This window comes from Strix aluco, chromosome 15 (genome assembly GCF_031877795.1).
Source record: "Strix aluco isolate bStrAlu1 chromosome 15, bStrAlu1.hap1, whole genome shotgun sequence".
Lineage (NCBI taxonomy): Eukaryota > Metazoa > Chordata > Aves > Strigiformes > Strigidae > Strix > Strix aluco.
In genome coordinates this window covers 9,827,723-9,845,746 of record NC_133945.1, presented here as the reverse complement: position 1 = coordinate 9,845,746, position 18,024 = coordinate 9,827,723, and the positions used below count along the sequence as shown (strand labels likewise).

At 43.9% G+C, this 18,024-nt stretch overlaps 2 protein-coding genes across 9 annotated transcripts in view; both read right to left on the bottom strand.

Annotated features, from left to right (window-relative positions):
- The window catches only part of TTYH3 (tweety family member 3), a 79,454-nt gene extending 72,286 nt beyond the window's left edge, over positions 1-7,168 (bottom strand). For all 3 annotated transcript variants that reach the window (XM_074840346.1, XM_074840347.1, XM_074840348.1), the window contains exon 1: positions 6,910-7,168. In XM_074840346.1, the coding sequence (XP_074696447.1) occupies positions 6,910-7,032 (123 nt within the window). In that variant the 5' untranslated portion in view covers positions 7,033-7,168. The remainder of the gene's footprint in view (positions 1-6,909) is intronic.
- A 5,977-nt stretch (positions 7,169-13,145) lies between these two features.
- IQCE (IQ motif containing E) overlaps positions 13,146-18,024 on the bottom strand; it is a 28,816-nt gene continuing 23,937 nt past the window's right edge. For 2 of the 6 annotated variants that reach the window (XM_074840805.1, XM_074840808.1), the window contains exon 22: positions 14,167-17,665. In XM_074840805.1, the coding sequence (XP_074696906.1) occupies positions 17,535-17,665 (131 nt within the window). In that variant the 3' untranslated portion in view covers positions 14,167-17,534. Of the gene's footprint in view, positions 13,358-14,166; positions 17,666-18,024 lie in introns of those variants that run through there. The other 4 variants (XR_012625244.1, XR_012625243.1, XM_074840806.1 and 1 more) reach the window with 4 other exon arrangements.

Genomic DNA, 18,024 nt, shown 5'->3' with positions numbered 1-18,024 from the left:
TCAGTAAGTGTGCTCATGGGGGGAAGGGGTGGGGGAGAAGAGGCGTAAAATTAGCCTTGTTCTAGAAGAAAAAGGAAAAAAGAAGAAAAAAAGAAAACAAAATTTAAAAAAAAAAAAAAAAAGAGAGAAACACCAAGGGATTGGAGGGTGCTTGTCCCTCCAACTGTCTGTTCTGAAGATACATATGTCAAGAAAGCTGCTGTGGCAAAGACCCATAACTTCTGTCTATCTCATTCTCAATACACAGATTTTTGTTTGCAGGTTCAAAAATAAATATAATCCCAGAGTACAAGTAAGAGATCAAGAAGACTTGTGGCACAGCTCCTTAATCCACATTCAAAGCCTTGGGATTAAGTCAGAGGAAAGCACCTGACTTCCCAGCCTTAATCTCCAGAGTCATGCCTAATGGGATACGTTCTTCTGGGTGAGAATTTCTCACTTTCCCTGATAGTGAAAAATAAGGAGCACTAAAAATCCACACCAACATTTGCTTGAAGCACTGCTTGTTTTATTGGATCAACGTTTAAACAAAGGCTTTTTGTTAACCTGAAAAGCGTGGTTTCTCCTCTGCTCAAAAAGGCATTAAGAACTGGGGGGAAGAAAAAATTTTAAAAAAAGGGAAGAGATGGTAAGACTGAACTGATATTGATTAGTCCTTTCTCTAGAATGATAGTGATCAGGCTTTGCAGCTGGACACCAGGGTAAAGTTCCTAAGTAGCGATATCATTTTGGTGGCAAACTGAAGATTAGAGACCCTCACGTGCATTTTCAGGTCCTGTTTAGACTCCCTTTTTCCAAAGCAAATGCAAAGTATAAGGTTCTTGAATGTCAGCTCCTCCAAACCGATAATGCTTGTGTGCATGTAGGTAAGTGCAATATAAAGGCAGCACTCAGAGGAGGTGGATGCATCGCCCAAGATTTACTTCATCAGTACTTAAATACCGACCAGGAGACATGTTACACTTATAAAGAAAAAAGAGGACAAATGTTGTCTTGGTGCAGATGCACCAAGGTGCGAGTGGCTGGCCACCACCTGACCAGACTAACGCTTTTAACTCTGGTTCTACTCTTCCAGCTAAAACCAGCATGATACCTTCAGAGGACCACAGGTTGCACAGAGGTCTCCTAAGGCTGGGAAGCTCACCAGGCCTGACAAAATTCCTCTCTGTTCAGGATTAATATTTTTAGGATTCTACCTAGATGAAGCGAGCATGGTTTACATCTTTGCACACTCACTTGCATCTTCTTCCCCCCTCCCCCCATAACATGTTTCACATTTCTTCAAGTCACCTTTTACCCCTCTGCGTGTACTTTGGTCTGCTAAGACCATACGTTCAGAACAGTTACTTTTTTTGACTAGAGTAAGGTAATCTACAGTCATGGTTTCCAGCAACTGTCAGTTCTCAGGAGACCATCTGAAAACGTAACAACACAGCACGGGTCAGCAAAAAAGTAAGGCTGCAGACAGAAAGCTGGCAAAGGTTGACTTTTTTCCTGTCTGTATACCATATGCTGCTGCATGACTGGCTGTATGGTCAACAGAAACCATTGTATGTCTACCTTTGGTAAAAATCAGCCATGAAAAATTGTCTTGATTCTACTTTTCTGGTTATTCATTATGCTGCAGTTTGCTAGCGAAGGCTCTTCCACATCAAAACACAGCATAGAGGAGTCAGACTACAGCACCAATTTGCTGATAAGAGGTATTACTGCATGGTTACTCATGCAACCGAGACTGATGAGTAAAGGGAAGAGGAGATTTACCATCAGTTCTTAAAAACGTAAAACCAACTTCAATTTAATTAGAAAACATTGGATTCTACTAACTGCGGTCACCTAACCTTTCTGGAAATATGAGCAAACTAGTGCTACAGCAGGATAGCTGATCCGACCTTGGAAGTGGTCCATCTATTCTTGACAGAAACCTTCAGTCTAACCCCTTTAAGAAAGGCACATTACCATCTGACTTTGAGCCAACTAGACAAAACCACGTCATCCAACTTGACTAATACACATGTTTCCAATTTACAGAAAGACTCTTGGTTTCAGAATTGAAATAAGATGCCAGTACAGTAGAGGAAGTTCTAAAACAATCTCTCTAATCCAAGTTTTTTGGCAGTTTAGGCTCCATCATGTTCTTCCAGCCAAGAAATATTTCCAAAGACGACATTAGCTGTTATGTGGAGGGAAACAGCCTCACGGAGCCAGAAAGTACCTGACGGAATTAATTCCTTGCTGAACCTTTGCCTACAGGTTTCCAACACACATGCCTTGGATTAGTCTGCAAGCCAAAAAAAGGGAAGCATCGTTGGGCTTACACAGCACCTTTCACTGCTGGATCCCCCCCTCAATAATAGAAAAAGAATGTTACAACACAAAAGCACTGACAGATGTATGATAGGAAACTCATGGGTGGCAACACTGAAGAGACTGTCTCAGGACTAGAGTATACACCCCTGTTCTTATCAATGCTTCCTTTAGCATGGTTCTGCATCTTAATTGGTATGAATCAATCATCCAGTCTTTTTCCAAAGCACACAGAGTTGCCATTACACCTACTATCTGTGCATCTGCAGTTCTGACTCTCTCTCAGAAAAAGCATGAGAGTGGTGCAAGGAAAGAGTTTCAAAGATGCTGGAGAATTCTGCTTTAGTCTAGCCTGATTCACACATAACCCATGCGTTTACACAGATTCAGGTCAACATTGCCATTTTCCAGCAATTAAGAAAAAGCAGAAATTCAAATCAAGGTGCTCTGTAGGTTGGCTTTTACAGCCTCTTTTCTTCTTCACTGTTTATAGCACACTTCTCAGCACACAGCGGGACTTAAGAGCTACAATAAAGTGTTGCAGGCTCCTTTTCTGTCAGTACCAAAGACACCCTGTCACAAGCAGATATCCCATTACCTGTTGTTGTACTGTTATTAGAAAGCTATTCAGCTTTTCTACTTCTTTCAGCATGTAACCTCCATGCTACCTCAAGGCTCTTAACCAACTCTACCCTGAGAAATAAAGTGAATTCAATGTCATGCAACTAAGTCACAAGTAGAAGTACTTACATTACTAAATAAACTAGTGACAGCAGCAGTCTCAGGACCATCTCACTGGTCCAATTAACTGAACTGGAAAGTAAGTGGACAGTACTGGTAAGATCATCATTATTTGTTCAGCAGCAAAGAGACCAGAACTGGTATTAGCATGATGCTGCCAGAAGGAACATGAGCTTTGCTCCATTTTTACATTCCCTTCACTCCAGAGTTTGTGACTCACTACACAATGAAAAGGCTTTGCAGAGCACTGCAGTATGACTCAGATGAGAATACAGCCAGAACAAAACCGTTCATATCAAGATATCTTCAACCCCAATGATTCATGGGAGGATTAGGAAAAGAACTGGTCTGATAAGATCCTCTATAGGGATGACTCTATGGAGCAAGTCCTGCAAGCAGCACATGAAGGCAGCTCTGACAGCACTCACCAGCATGCCAAACCCCCTGGAGAAGAAGGATCACAACCCCAGCTCATTATACACTGAAGTTCACCTCCGTTCCCCCAGAAAAAGGAAACAACTAGTTGTACTGCTGTCCACAGCTTGTCATGACGGCAGCGAAGCAATTGAAGGACATAGGTATAGACATACATTTTTAAACAATCTAGTCCAGAGGGGAAGGATCTGTTCTGCTCCTCCACGCTCGCACACATTGTTCTATCCTAGTGCAACAAGATACGTTGTGGGAGAAGATAAGAAGTAAGTAACACCAGTAGAGAGTGTTTTAGAGACCAACTCAGGTGAAGAAAGTACGCAGCCAAAACCTGCAGCTGCATTGATCTCAGCCCTTGGCAACAACATTGCCATAAGTATTTCTCATGCTCGCAGACAAAAGGAGGAAGCCCCTGTAGGTTGGTACACAACGGATGTAGCGGCTTTGAGACAGGCCAGTGCACAGCAGGTATCCCTTCTGCTCTGACGAAAGGGAGGGACTACATGGGACAGAACAGCATAACCAGCCATTAGATCTACATCATTCTAGATACTCCCCATCATCCAGGGTCCTAGAAGACACAAAGACCTAGACTTCAAAGACCGGCAGTACGTGCTTATCTATGATCTACACGTGCTTCAGAGAGGTTTCGGGAGACAATAGCTTGTCTGCTGCTTCAGTGGAATAGTGGCTTGTGCATTACAGTAATCCTGGCTAGGTAGAGGTAGAAAGCCTGTTAAATCACCAGCCTCCTCACCTGCAGGAGCACGTGGCACTGCAACAAGTGACATGACAACATTCAAATCCAAGTCACGGTATTTCACTTTTGGTTGAAGTGTGATGTTCCGTTGATGCACAAGTTCAAAGCCCATCATCAAAACATGAGTACAAAAAAAGGTAGGCCTATAGAAAACAGTTTTATAAGGAAATCAATGTTTTCCCTTGGTCACGGGTTGGGAAATCTTTTCTAGAGAAGATTCTGAAGAATCAGAAAGGACATGTTGCTTCCTTCCTCATTAACAAATCAGATTGAGAAGGGACACAGTCTAGCTACCTGATGACTTGAAGTCATGGAAACTTAAAGATATTTTCAATTTAGTAAAGGTGATCCTTCCTTACTGCACCTAGGGACACTCTGCCCTTTCCCATCCCCATAAACTCCCAGCTAGCATCCCCCACTGACCTCTCTTCAGCTGCTGCAGAACTCAAACCCAGTGTACAGCTTATATTTAAGAACCAGGCTATCACCCACCAGTGGAATAGAAAATAAAAATATACACAATTTGTGCCAATGAGATCTACAAAGAAATTAAAAATATGCAGAATTTAAATTTAAAAATAGACTTTCTTAGTTTCAGGATGTATAAAATCTTGACAGCTAAATACAAAAGGTTCCTAAAGAAAAGGGAAAACTATGTCAGCACAGGCTATGAGCAGAGCAAGAGATGCAAATTCATAACAAAGCTAATAGAAAAAGCTATAATTCAAACCAAAAAGGCCTTCAGAGCAATTTAAAGCATGAGAGAGCATCTAGCATTACAGTTCCCACTCCTGGATTAAGTTTCCCTGTTTCACTGCATTAGAATTAATCTACATGGCTACAAACTCCAGAATCAACTCGCAGAGCCACAGCAGCTTCGTTATATAACCGGCGACACCGATAACACAGGCTGCGTTACTGGAGCCTGCCTGCTATCCCTCACCAATGGCGAAACCAGCAAAGCTGCTGCCACTCAAATCATTCTCTTGACGACAGATGCTTCAGTAATCCAGACATTCAGGTCTGGATTTGATAAGGCATTTTCTTGGGAGCTGATGTTAAGACTTAAAAGGCCATCCACGGCTGTGCAAGTCCTTAATATCATCAAGGGAGGGGAGGCAGCTACACAGGAGAACAGCAGAAGGCATTAAGTCGGAATATGATTACTGTAGAAAAATTATCTGACAAATGAACACAACCCCAGATTGTTGTGAGGAATGTTTTTAAGGAATTTAAGTGACAAACAGTACATTGGCTGTCTATTGAAAGGTCAACGAGTGCTTGTTTCATGATAACACACTCCCAAGAACATCTTTCCATGAACTCTTAACTTCTGATCTTCAGCATCTCATATCCCTTGTTTTAAAGGCAGCTACCCTCTGAGGTCATGGAAATACAGTTAAGCTCCTGTGCAGCATTACATCTGTGTGTGGCCATCTTGAAGCCAAGGGAACTAAAACAAATTAACAAATTGAAGCCCCAAATATGAAAGTCAGGTGAAAAGTCTGTTTTGTTTACTGGTTTAAAGATGTTTCTTTGTATCTACCCATTGCTCTTGAAACACATCTCTCACATCTGGCTCTCGCTTCAGTCCACAGATCTGTTCATCTGTTTAAAACAAAAAGTCAAAATATGCTGCTTTCCAAAGTAATTCTAAATACCTTGTACTTCTAGGATAAACAAGAACCATTTATACGCCCTAGACTTTCTACCTGCGTGCATGATAGCAGCCTGCGTATATAGGACACTGCAAGTATGTTCAGAAAAGCAAAATGGTGTTTTCAAAACCAGAGACCGTGGCAAAACGAGGCAGCAGAGTCACTGCAGCTCGGTTCCAAGATGACAGCAGAGAACACAGATGTTAGAGCACACAGATTTACTCCACGATCATTTTAATTACATGCCTAGCCAACCAAGCACGGGATACAGGCTAAGCAGCATTAAAAAAAAAAAGCCGAGCACACAAGTATTTAGCGAGCATCTTCCTGTGCACTTGATGCTAACGCCGCTCTCATGCATTAAGTCATCTGTTTTCCAGCAGGCAGGCAGGCGGTTTTGGGAAGGCACCGCCGGCCTCCCTGCAGGTCGCCGCGGTGCGGGGCTGGCGGGATCGATGACGGGGGCACAGGGCGGTTGTCACCGGCAATCAGCGGTTACAACCCGGCCGGGGCCACCGGGCCGCGCCGGAGCCTCCGCCTGGACAGAGCAGCCCGCGGCAGCGCGGGGACCTGGCGAGGGCACCCGGCCAGGGCCGCCTCCTGCCTCCCCTTCCCGGGGACCGCTGCGCCTTCTCCCGGGAAGAACCCCCTGGGCTTGCAGCGGGCTGGGAGCAGCTCGGGGCTCCCGCTCACCCCACCAGGGGGTGACGGCTGCTGCCCGCGGCCCAGGCCGGCGAGACCCCCGGCCCCCGGCCTGCCCCCGGCCCAGCAGGGAGGCAGCGCCCCAACCTGCCCCTCGTGGGGCGGACACACACCCCACGCAACAGGGGGGTCGCGGCGCCCACAGACACCCACCCGAGGAGCCCCAGCCGCGGCCCTCCCCCTCCTCCTCCACACTCCCAGGCGGGCCGAGCCCCCTGCGCGCCCCCTGCCCCGCACAGCCCACGGGTGTACAAACGGCCCCCGCCCGCGCGGGACGCGGCCCCCCCCCGACCCCGTGCGGGGACCCACCTGCTGGTACTCGGCGTCGTGCGGTCGGAAGTCGGCGGCGGTGAGCTCCCAGCGCAGGCTGAGGTGCGGCAGGCGGTGCAGCAGGCTCACCCACCAGGGCGGCGAGTAGCTGACGCCCGCCATCCCCGCCGCGCCGCCTCGCCTCACCCCGACCCGCCGGCCATGGAGCGCTGCAGCGCCTCCGCCTCCCTCCCTCCTTCCTTCCTTCCTTCTTCCCTCTTCACCCGCGCCCCGGCTGGCGGCCCCGCATGGCCGGCACCCCCCGCCTCCTCCCTCCCGCCGCGCCGCTCGCTCCCTCTTTGTTCGCCGAGAGGCTCCACCGCCTCCGCGCCCAGCCCCGCCCGCCCGCTCCCATTGGCGCCGCCGCGCCCCGCCCCGCCCCGCCCCGCCCGCCGCGGCCCCTCAGGATCTGCCCCGGCCCCCCGGTTCAGGCACCCGCCGGGCCCCAGCGCCACTCGTGTGGTAACATGGCGCCTGGGCGCGCCGTGCGTCCCACTCCCGCCATCCAGCGATGTCCCCTTCCCACCAAAACAACCCCAAACCGCACCCAACCGCGTAGCACTTCACCTCCCCCAGGACCGTCGAGGAAAGGCCTCAGACACCAACGCCATGTGCTTTGTGCAACACGCTTGTTCCCGTGGCGCAGGCTCCCTCTGTGCTTCTCCAGCCTGTCTCGGCTTTGCCAAAAGCCAGGGGGAAAGCCCGAGAAGTACTGGGATCTCTAAAGATGCAGACGGGCCCCTCGTGTGATATTCAAGTGCGCCCAAACTTCACCTGTTTGACGGAGACGTGAAGCGCTCCGGTTTAGCTTCCACCATTCTCTCTGCAGGCAAAGGTTTGGCCTCTTCCTGACCCTGACCCAAAGCCAATTACCTTGCTTCATTAACTTCAAGGGACTTGGAATTGTCAGCTTGATTTGATGACGATGTAAATCAGAGCCATGGATTAAACACCTGAGCATTTAAGTAATGACGGCTTCTACTGCATAACACAGCAGAGTGGTGCATAACGTACCAGCGCCTGTTGTGCTCCTCACAGAGCCATGCAGACACCACTTTCCCAAGGATTGTACTCCAACACAAAAAGAAAGGCTTTTAATTTATTTCTAAACAGAACCTAACCAAACTATTTTTAGTCTTAAAGGAAAAAAATATAAGCATACCCTCTTAGGGGGACGTGTCAGAAAGCAGTAAGTACATAAATACTCTGGACAATGTTAGGATAGCACAGTAAAATAGAGAACAACAGTGGGCAACAGCAATCCCAAATTCATTTGCTTCTTTAGGAAGATTGTACTGTTTGTTACAACTGAAATATATAAAAATATGTGCTGTTTTCTTTTAAAAGGAATAGATCAAATAATTTCATTCTTGCTCTATGTAGTGTGGTCCAGCATTAATGCAGGAGTTCCTAAACCTGGCCAGTCTATTTAGACTATCTCCTGGGCCTTCTCTCTCTCCGTGTGGTCGTACAAACTGAAGTCTCCACATCCCAGCTCTGCAGCAGCACACCTCACCCACTGCTGATTTGACAAGCTGAAAGAGCCGTGTTTTAAATATCACTCAGCACAACTTGGAGTTGGAAGGGGAAAAAGGACCATACAGCCTTCTAAGAGACTTCAAGCAAATGTCTCACAAGTCACCATTTGAGAAACCCTCATCCGGTTACCTCTGCTTAGAATTAGAGACTAAAAACCACAAAATACTGGAGTGCTGTGTATCCCATTTGTAAAAAAGGGTAACACCAACTGCTTTTTTCTCCTAAATGGTGGCAGGCCAGTAGATATTATAGAGACATCTCTTTTGCAAATATGATTTTATGACTTTCCCCAAACGCAGATAGGACTGCGATGCATTTTATAAATAAGGAGAACAAAAATGCTAAAATGGGCTATTTAACACATTAGGACCAAATAAACATATTTCTGCTGATGTTCTGAAATATAACATTAACCTTAATAGCTTTTGACTAGGACAAGATTTTCATATGAGTATTATCAACATAGCTAAAAAGAAATCTTATCGTTCACAAACAGCATTAAGACACACGTCAGAGAGTTCACAGCCACGCAGTATGTGCACAAGATATACAAGGATACAAGATATAAGACCTCAACTCCCTCCAGCCTTCTCCAAGAAAAGTTTTTATTTTTCTGCAGGAAGACAGCTGAATGACAGCCAATTTTGTTTTCTTCCTTTTTCTTTCTTTTTTTTTTTTTTCTTCTCAAAGGGCCAGCAAGGATGAAGAAGGAATTATTTTAAAGCCCAGTGATCTGACATATTTCACCTCCAGTTCAAACAACCTGGAGACAAGGAGCAGAGAGACCTTGCTGGGGGCAAGAGATCTCTCTGTGTAAGCCACCTGTGCCACAGAGTTTATGGAATTTGGCACTAAAACGCTGAAGGCTGGAATCTGTCCTGCAGATGTTACTGCTGCCGGGCCTCTGGGTAGACAGAAAAACCCCACCAGGCTGTGAGTCCAAGCACCTTTGTCAGCAAAGTGGTGGCCACGGAATAGAAGCAGATGCAGCAAGCACTCCACACTGAGAGCTTCTTTGACAGCGTTGATGTAAATCTAACCGAACAAAACATTTTGGAACAAATGACAGGAAAAGCTGGATGCTACTAAATGGGGGTGTAAGCTCCAGAGTATCAGCGTGGCAGTTTGAGGTGCCATACGGGGTGGGGGGGGTGAGTGGGAAAGGCTCAGCAGTGCTGGTGTGCCTGCCTCTCTCTCAGCCATTTGCTGCGGAGACAACTGGATTAAATTATAGTAGAATGAGGATTTGGGATTACAGAGAAACAGAGGCATCAACAGTTTTAGTTTCTCCACCACAATTATTTATAATGATATCGGAAAATATGAAAATGAAGAGTAAAATACATTCAGCAAACTAGGAATAAGAGACAAACCGCAGAATCTAGCACTAGCTGTACTTTCCATGGCAGGGCATTTCAGCCTGTTATACGATGTCACGAAGCAGTGTTTGCATTTCTTAGATGTCTAGCATCTCTCATTTGATCCTATTCAGGTAATTCTTGATTACATGACAACAAGACAGTTATCAAGGCTCTCATGTTTAGATAATAGCAGCCTTTCTCCCTCCCCACACGAATAGGTACACTCTGTTTTGCCAAAGCAAAATGAACAAGCCACTGCTGTGACATCCCAGGAATAAAAACTAGGAGTAAATCACCCTTGCATGGAAAGCAGTTCTACAATCAACCAAAGCAAACTGCAAGTGTCAGCTTGTTAGCTGGTAATCCTGCTGAAAAGTAACACTAAGAGCTGTATTAGCGTTCGCTAACTTGCTTTGACAGTGACTTTGCTAAAGAATCACTGGTCAAAATAGGCAAATGAGAAATGTCCCAAATTAAAGACAAGGAAGATAGAAAGACTAGTTTAAACATCCAATATAAGGCAGCCAGTGCTGTCCCCTGTCCCCCCGAGGCCATCAGGCAGCCTGCAAAAGCACTCCTAGAAATGTACCATTTTTCTCTTCACAAGCTTCTCTCTGACTCCAGAGATCCCTACTGCTGATGTGATATTTGCCATGAGAGCACCTTTTAGAACAGCAATCCCATACCCTTGGCTTTTTTTATTCACTATGAAATTAAATAATCCAGCTTTTAATATACTATGAAGCGAGGAGTCTTCCCCTGACTGTCAGACCTAATATGAGTTATGAAAGGTTTTAGCCAACAATACAGATTTAAAAAAAAAAAAAAAAGGCGAGTTTGAACTCCAAGTGCCAGCAGATGGATGAGTTACCCTCTTGAGATTAGGGACTAAATTACAGACAGTCAGAGGGAGGTCAGCGAGACAACCATCCCTCGGCACTCAGCTGCCACTGTTAGACAACACCTCTGCCCCGCTCACCTCTGCTGCTCCATAAACTCTGCCCTTACATCAAGCGTGCCTCTCTCCCGCTGAGCTAGATTGTGCCTCGATTAAGATTACCCTTCCTCTCCTCCAAGGGCTTCCTCTGTATTTTTCTGCTGAAAATGAAAGGAAATAACAAAGCCAGGGCTATTCTCTAGCCTCCCCCAGATTTCAGTGCCCCCTCCACAACAGCTCAGTCCCCAGCCTCTGCTCTTTCCAGCAAAGCCATGTTCCCAGGGATCTTCCCAGTTGACTTCTCCTCCCATCTTGAAGGATTTCCCCTGAGCAGAGGCAGCTGCAGACAGGAACATACATTTGGGTCTTCATTGCTTTCCTCTGAAGTCCTCCTAGGGATTTTCGGGTTTAAAGAATAGCCACAACCAGGACCAGCATAAAAATCTTTAAACAAACTCAAAGAAATCATAAGAAAAAGTTAATTCTGTCATTTCCAGTCCTGAGGTGCAATTCTCTCTCTCACGTTCTACCCATCCTTTTATGCTTGGTGAGTTCCAGGGAAATGGGTGGAAGATGTGGAAATCCTATTGCAAAAGCACCTGCCCGCTCCTTTCCTTTCCCCAGAGAGCAACACACAGAACATTCTATTATTTAGTTAATTGCAAAGAAACAATTACAAAGGAACTTGGCAAATTCTCTCTAATCACAGCAAGACCCATTGCAGTTCAGTAAGTTCAGCAAATTAGCAAATAAATGAATATAAAAAGGAAAGAATAACACAGCTCAAATTGCACTTTGTTCGTTTGTTTTGTCACTCCGTTTCTGTTTAATTATTTAAGATATTTCTTCATAACATTCTAGTACATTTCGTGTAACAATGAAGGTTTACTAGCACAGAAATGCAATACGTGGCTATTAAATACCTGCCAAGAGGAGGAAGAAAACTGCCAATTCTGTGTGTAAATTATAGAGAGCCTGTTCAGGAAAAATTTCCAGGTTAGATAAATAGAAGGTTCTGCCACAATTTGTGTAAAATACAAATAAGGATTATTGCTAGATAATGACAACGCTAAGTAATGTTTGTGCAGAACATTATAACTTGTACTACAGGCATTAATGGTCAATCCCCTGTTTATTAAAAGCTATTCTAATTTTCACATGTATAAGTAGAGGCCGTTCAAACATAGCCCTTTTTTACAGCAGCGCTGTAATCAAATGACAAGTTTTACAGTATTTCATTTCTAAATTCATATTACAGGGAAGACTTTCAAGCTTTGTTACATTACTGAAGCAGAGCCTCATCTCTGCAGAGCTGACAGACTGAGGAGGGGCAGAGGAGCAAGATCTGGGTGTGGAATTATCTGGTTGATAGTGAGGGAGGTAAGACGGCCCTTTACAACGGGCATGATGTCCCTCCTGGTTCTTCCCAGACCGTTTTGAGCATCAAGATTTTATGACACATCTGTTTGCACTACCCAGAATAGAAGCTCTAAAGGGGCTTATGTGGTACCCAGTGCAGTGTCTTTGCGGCATGCTGGCATAAACCCTGCCAAATAGAGGGGGAGCTGTGACAGCCTGAGCAACATGTTGAGAGGGGAAGTTTTGTTTATATACAGCTCCGGTGAGGGCAACAGCACGAACGCTATCCTAGAGACCGGTACCAGCACAGACGCCCTCCGATTTGAAAAAGGCAATTAGGACAGCCAGCCCGTGGAAGGAGCAAGAGGAGCAGGGTACAACTTAATCAGCAGACTACAACAGAGTGTAGTTAATAAGAACACAGTAACACTCGCTGTTCAAGGCTGTTCCTCTGAGCACAGCGAGGACAGAATGAGCGCTAAAGGCCACATACAGAGCCAATGTGCCTTATACACGGCTGAAAATAGGGCAAACACTCAGAAATTGATGTCAGTGCTGTCTCTACCAGGCAAAGAACTAATCAATGTTAGAAGGAAACGTCAGAGGAACTGATGCAGCACCAGACCACCAACCACACCTGGAAATCCTCCCCTAATAAGCTAGTCTAACATGGGTATTTTGCTCTTTGCAGGTGTTAATGATGCCCACCAAATGAAGGAAACTTTTTTTTGGCCTTAGAAATTCATATGGAGAAAGAAATTACTTAGCTGACAAACCTACCATAAATAGATGCTGCAAAGCTTGCAAGAGTCAAGGGCATTCTGACTTCAGATGAAGCCAAAGTATGGTTTAATACAACTAGTGTGAACACTTAATTGCTTTCAACTGAATTCAAGATTAGTCTGCTCCAAGAAATCATATCAAAACTTTTCCATTCATGCCACATGGCTTACCTCCAGTGTTTAAGATTTAAAACTGAAGTTTCTGCTAAGAAATCCAGAACATATGTCAGTGGAGCAGAGAGGAAAGAACAAAAAAGTGCAATTTAGATAAAAATATATTAATCAAACACAGGTTGTTTGTTTCATCTTGTACTCTTGTAGCCATTTTACTCCTACAACAGGACTCTGCTCGATAGGAAGATGACTACAGGATTCCCATGTCTTCACAGCAGTTAGCAGGGTCTTCTATCCCCATAAAGCAGCATAAGGCTTGTTTTTCCTGGGAGTCCCGAAAGGCTTTTGCAGTGGACCTGGAAAAGAATGCATACATCCTAGTTCCTTCCACCAGAGCTGCATAAACAGCAACGATAACCGAGGTGAGGGGATACACTAAGTAAGCAGGACAGTCTGCGGAAGCCTGTAGACTCCTGTTCGCCCCACAGCTGAGAGCAGCCCGGTTCCAGCCGTCCCTCTGCACGCCCACAGCACTACTGAGCCCTTGCCCAGGGAGAGCTCTGCAGCCCGACTGAGTTATCCACTCTGCATCCCTCCTACAACAGGTTTCTGGGAGATATGCATCAATCATGTATTTAGGCATCTTTTTCTTCTCTGGTAGATTATTTTGAAGTCACCTCAAAGATTTCTTTTGAATCTCTTATCTGAATTTCACTGGTTTGGCAAGTGGTCAGCGTGACCGTTGCAGCCAGCAATCAAGCAGCACAACAATAGACGAAAAGGCATAAATGAAACTCACTGTACTCCACACAAAACCAGGTATGTTTGAGGCAATGGCACGGGTTTTACTTCTAGAACTACCTGACAGGACTTCTTTTCTGAATAAAACACCAGAAGGCAAGACTGAAAGCAAAAGCCTCTTTCAGGCTCTTTCAATTCCACCCAGGCTTTGGTCAAGAACACTGTTCATTCCTGATGGGACAATCTGGAATGTGTACTAAAGAAGAAATGTCACACCCTACCTGTTTAAGGGTTATCTTGTTACTATCGACTCACGAGAACAGTCAGACCTAAAAGGTCAACCTAGGTGCAAAGTGAAAACAACAGGAGCGTGCAGCAGGGGAGCAATGCAAATGCAGCAACTGCAGCAGAAATGCACAAACGATTATTTTATAAACTTCAATTTTATTTGAAAGTTCAACAATAGGAGAAAATACATTGCAATTTTTTTGGCTTTTGAAAGATCCCAAAATAAATTACATAAGAGACTTGCACAGTTCTAAATATTAAAAAGATCATAAAAATTGATGGCGCTCTCATATGCCAAGATTAATCCTTTTCCATTTCGACTCTATTAAAAGTTGCCTGTGCAGGGATTATTTTTATAGCTATGCAGACAACAATACAGTTTTCAGGTCTCGATGCCTCAAGTAAAGATTTACAGGCATAGGCACTTAAGGGCAAAACGAGATCAAGAGAGATAACAACCCATGAAAGTCAGATCTCTGTATTCACACACGATCTCTAACTAAACACTACTGTAAATTGCAAAAGGTTTTAAGTAGGCAACATTATCCCATATCAGTAGAACGGAAAGTGTGCTGTTAGATTACGTAGGTTACAGTGGAGTTTAATTTTAATTCAAGACCTTGACGCCCCCACAAGGTTACCAGTGCTTTCTACAGAAGACATACTTTTCAGAAACTGAGTATGTTTGTATTGGGCCTATCTTGACAGGTTTGAAACACATCGATTTTTACTGCCCTCAGCTCCCTATTAAGGAGAAACATCGTTTATTCCAAAAATTACTTTTTTTTCCTTCAGTGTCCCACACTTCTTCCCAGATTTACAGGTACTGCCATTCAGACAGATAACCACAGAATGAAACCTAGTGTCAATTACTACTCCTTTCAACACATTCCATTACAGTACATAACAAAACAACATTAAAGCCTGCTAATACTATGGAGGTTTCCCTTTCTACTGTACCACACCAAACTTTTGATGTGCAGTGAGCATATAGTTATCTTCCAAACTAAGATACAAGTTTGAAGCCCAACTCAAGTTAAGTATCAGATTTTTGATAGCTAGGAGATAGTCGACTCAAATTTAGGAAGCTCTAGACACATTTTCACCCATCCCAGAAAACATTTGCTCCTTTTCACCCTGATTTCTGTCTCTGCTTCTGGGTCATACCAAGATACTATCTCTCCCTTTTCCCAGAACTTGCCTTTTGACAGCATTACTGCTAGTCATACACTCAGCTGAAATGCAGGTCTTCCTGCTCTGTACCTACTTCCTAATACTTTTATATTGGTGACTACAGCACAGTAAAAGAATGTCATCTTCATTATATTTGCTGTCCAAGTACTTCCCTATAGGGTAACAGCTAGGTAAGTATTTTATATCAGTCTTGGTCCTGACACACTACATACTCTCCCCTTAATGTGTCAGAGTCCTCAGCTCTGGTTACTCTCTCTAGAGGTATCCGTGACAGAGTCACAGTTACAGACTTGAAATATTATACATAAGCAACTCAGTATAGCTCTGCTTCTATTTAGCAAAATGACTTTTTCATAACATGACTTTCAGCAAAAGACGGAAACAGGTCTCAGCTTCTGCCAAAAGGATTCTATCCCTTCTATTCTTTCATTTTATATATTTTTTTTATCCTTTCTGCAGATGACAGTCATGTGACCAAAGTACCAGAAGGAAAAATTTACCCAACGGGAGTGTAAATGACATTCTTCAGACTGCTTTGAGTATGGAGAGCTCCCAAAACTGCCTTTGGAAATAGCACAGGCAGCATTTCCACTGATGGGATTAAATGAAATCAGCTGCACTGCACTGCAGCCATCCAGTTTCCTCTTTGGCTGCAAGTACTGCCATCAACTATGATAAGCCTCAGATAGTGCTTCATTGAAATCAAAGAACCGAGACAGCTCTGACTTATTAGTATTCTGTGAAACAGTGGCGACTGGTTTTTAATTTAAAAAAGAAGAGGGAAAAGATGATAAAAATCTTATATTTAAAAGTGTGCTTTCTGTTTACAGGAGTCTTTATTACTCCTTGATGACAAAGAAACCATCAGGGTCTTCACAAAAACTTCACCGTGTGTTTGTAAAATTAAATTCTCCTTCCAGTAAATATCATATAATTTATCTAGTTCACCTTAAAAACACCCACACGCATTGTAATGCCTGTGAAGGAAGTTGGCATGGTAGTAGGAACTATAAGGTCCTCCTTCCAGTCAAGAAGGGGTACAGCCTGCGTAAAAGATCTGGGAAGACCCCTCTGACCATATTCTCCACAGCCCATTATGCCAAATAGTGTTATTTCTGAATGTAGTCTTAATTTCTATTGTAATCTAACCTACCGCTTCTGTTCTTAAACTAAACTGCACGGGTTAGGTTCTGTATGTTATGCTCATCCCAATCCATATCCCTCAGAATAGAGCTGGGAGTGCCCGTGCTTTTCAGCAGCCAGGCTCGCAGCTTTACCTGGCGACAGGAGACAGGTGTATTGTGATCCCTCTCCCAGGCTGTGACCGGACCTACTGAGAAGAGAGGTCAACAAGAGCAAAGCAAAATTATTAGACTTAAAGCCCCTTAGTGCTCGGTGGACGAGCAATCTACTTAGGTGAAAGTTTCAGACAGTCAAGTGACATAAGCTAAAACAGGACATAAAGCAACTTATTTCCTATGTCAAATGTTTTCACATGAACGATGACCCTACATAATCCACTCAGATTTGTGATACATAAGCAGGGAAAGCAGTCACAAGGGTATCCTCCACAGAACACTCCTGCTATTATGCACCTTCTCTGACAAATCTAAAAAATTGATTACGTGATCGGACATGTCAAATACAAAATAGTACTACACATAGCAAGCACACTTGGAAAAAGCAATAAATAAGAAAACCCTGCTGATACAGTAGGCCTAGAATAGCCCTATGACAAAGATATGGCTTCCTAAAAGCCTTTACAAGGTCTGCACAGACTGTAAATGTTCAGTATAAAAATAAACAAAAAAGATATTAAAATATGACACAGTAAAATGTTTAAATAGCGAGGACTTGGCAACAAATACAAGCTGTTCCCCTTCACGTACACAGGCTGAAAATTGCAGCCATGTCATTAACCACTTTCCGATTAAACAAATTATTTTAGTTGACCTGAAACAAAACTTTGTTTGACATGAAATAGCTTAAGGCTTTACTGCTTTCATTTAAATTTGGCAACTGAATTTATAATCCTCATTGTGAGATAAAATATTAGTGTTTCATTTTAGTTTTTAAATCCAAACTCTCTCTGTGTACCAGGCGGATAAGGTTAACAGTCAGTCAGTGGCTTTTAGCCATAAAGTCTGCAGATAACATACCAAACAATTACTCATCTATGGCTGAAACAGTGACAACTGTCATTAAAAAGGGGCTGATATCTCCCCTTTTTCATCTTTGATATGCTTTATCTTGGTAGAAATAGTTTTGTGAATGGAATAATTCAAGATCACCAGAGCCTATTACCAAAACTTAAAAGTGGGTGTAGTTTTTCTTCATCTGCAACAGCGGAGAGACAATGACAATATCATCTGAATCATCTGAGTGAGCTTCATCCACAGACAGAGGGAGAGCAGGCTGCGAATGCTTCTCAGAGGACCTGGCTGAAATAATTACAAAGGAAACAAGGTCATCAATAAACAACATTGACAAAAAAAAAGCCCCTGTGGGGAGTGTAATATTCTCTGAGCCATTAAGTTTCCAGAATTACCTACAGTTATAACTCTGATCTTTTTCTGCATATAACTATTCCCATTGCTCTTTAATGAAAGAGCATGCACAGCAAGCGCTAAGTTGACATACTGACCACGCATGATTTGTCTGATTGTCTTTAAATCTTTGCAAGTGGTTACACACCACGAAGTAAAGTGATTCGATACTGAAGCCATCTTGGGTCATAAAAATAAATATTTATTAGATGGCCAGAAAAGGAAAAATTGACCCAAGCAAGCTTAAGCTAAGC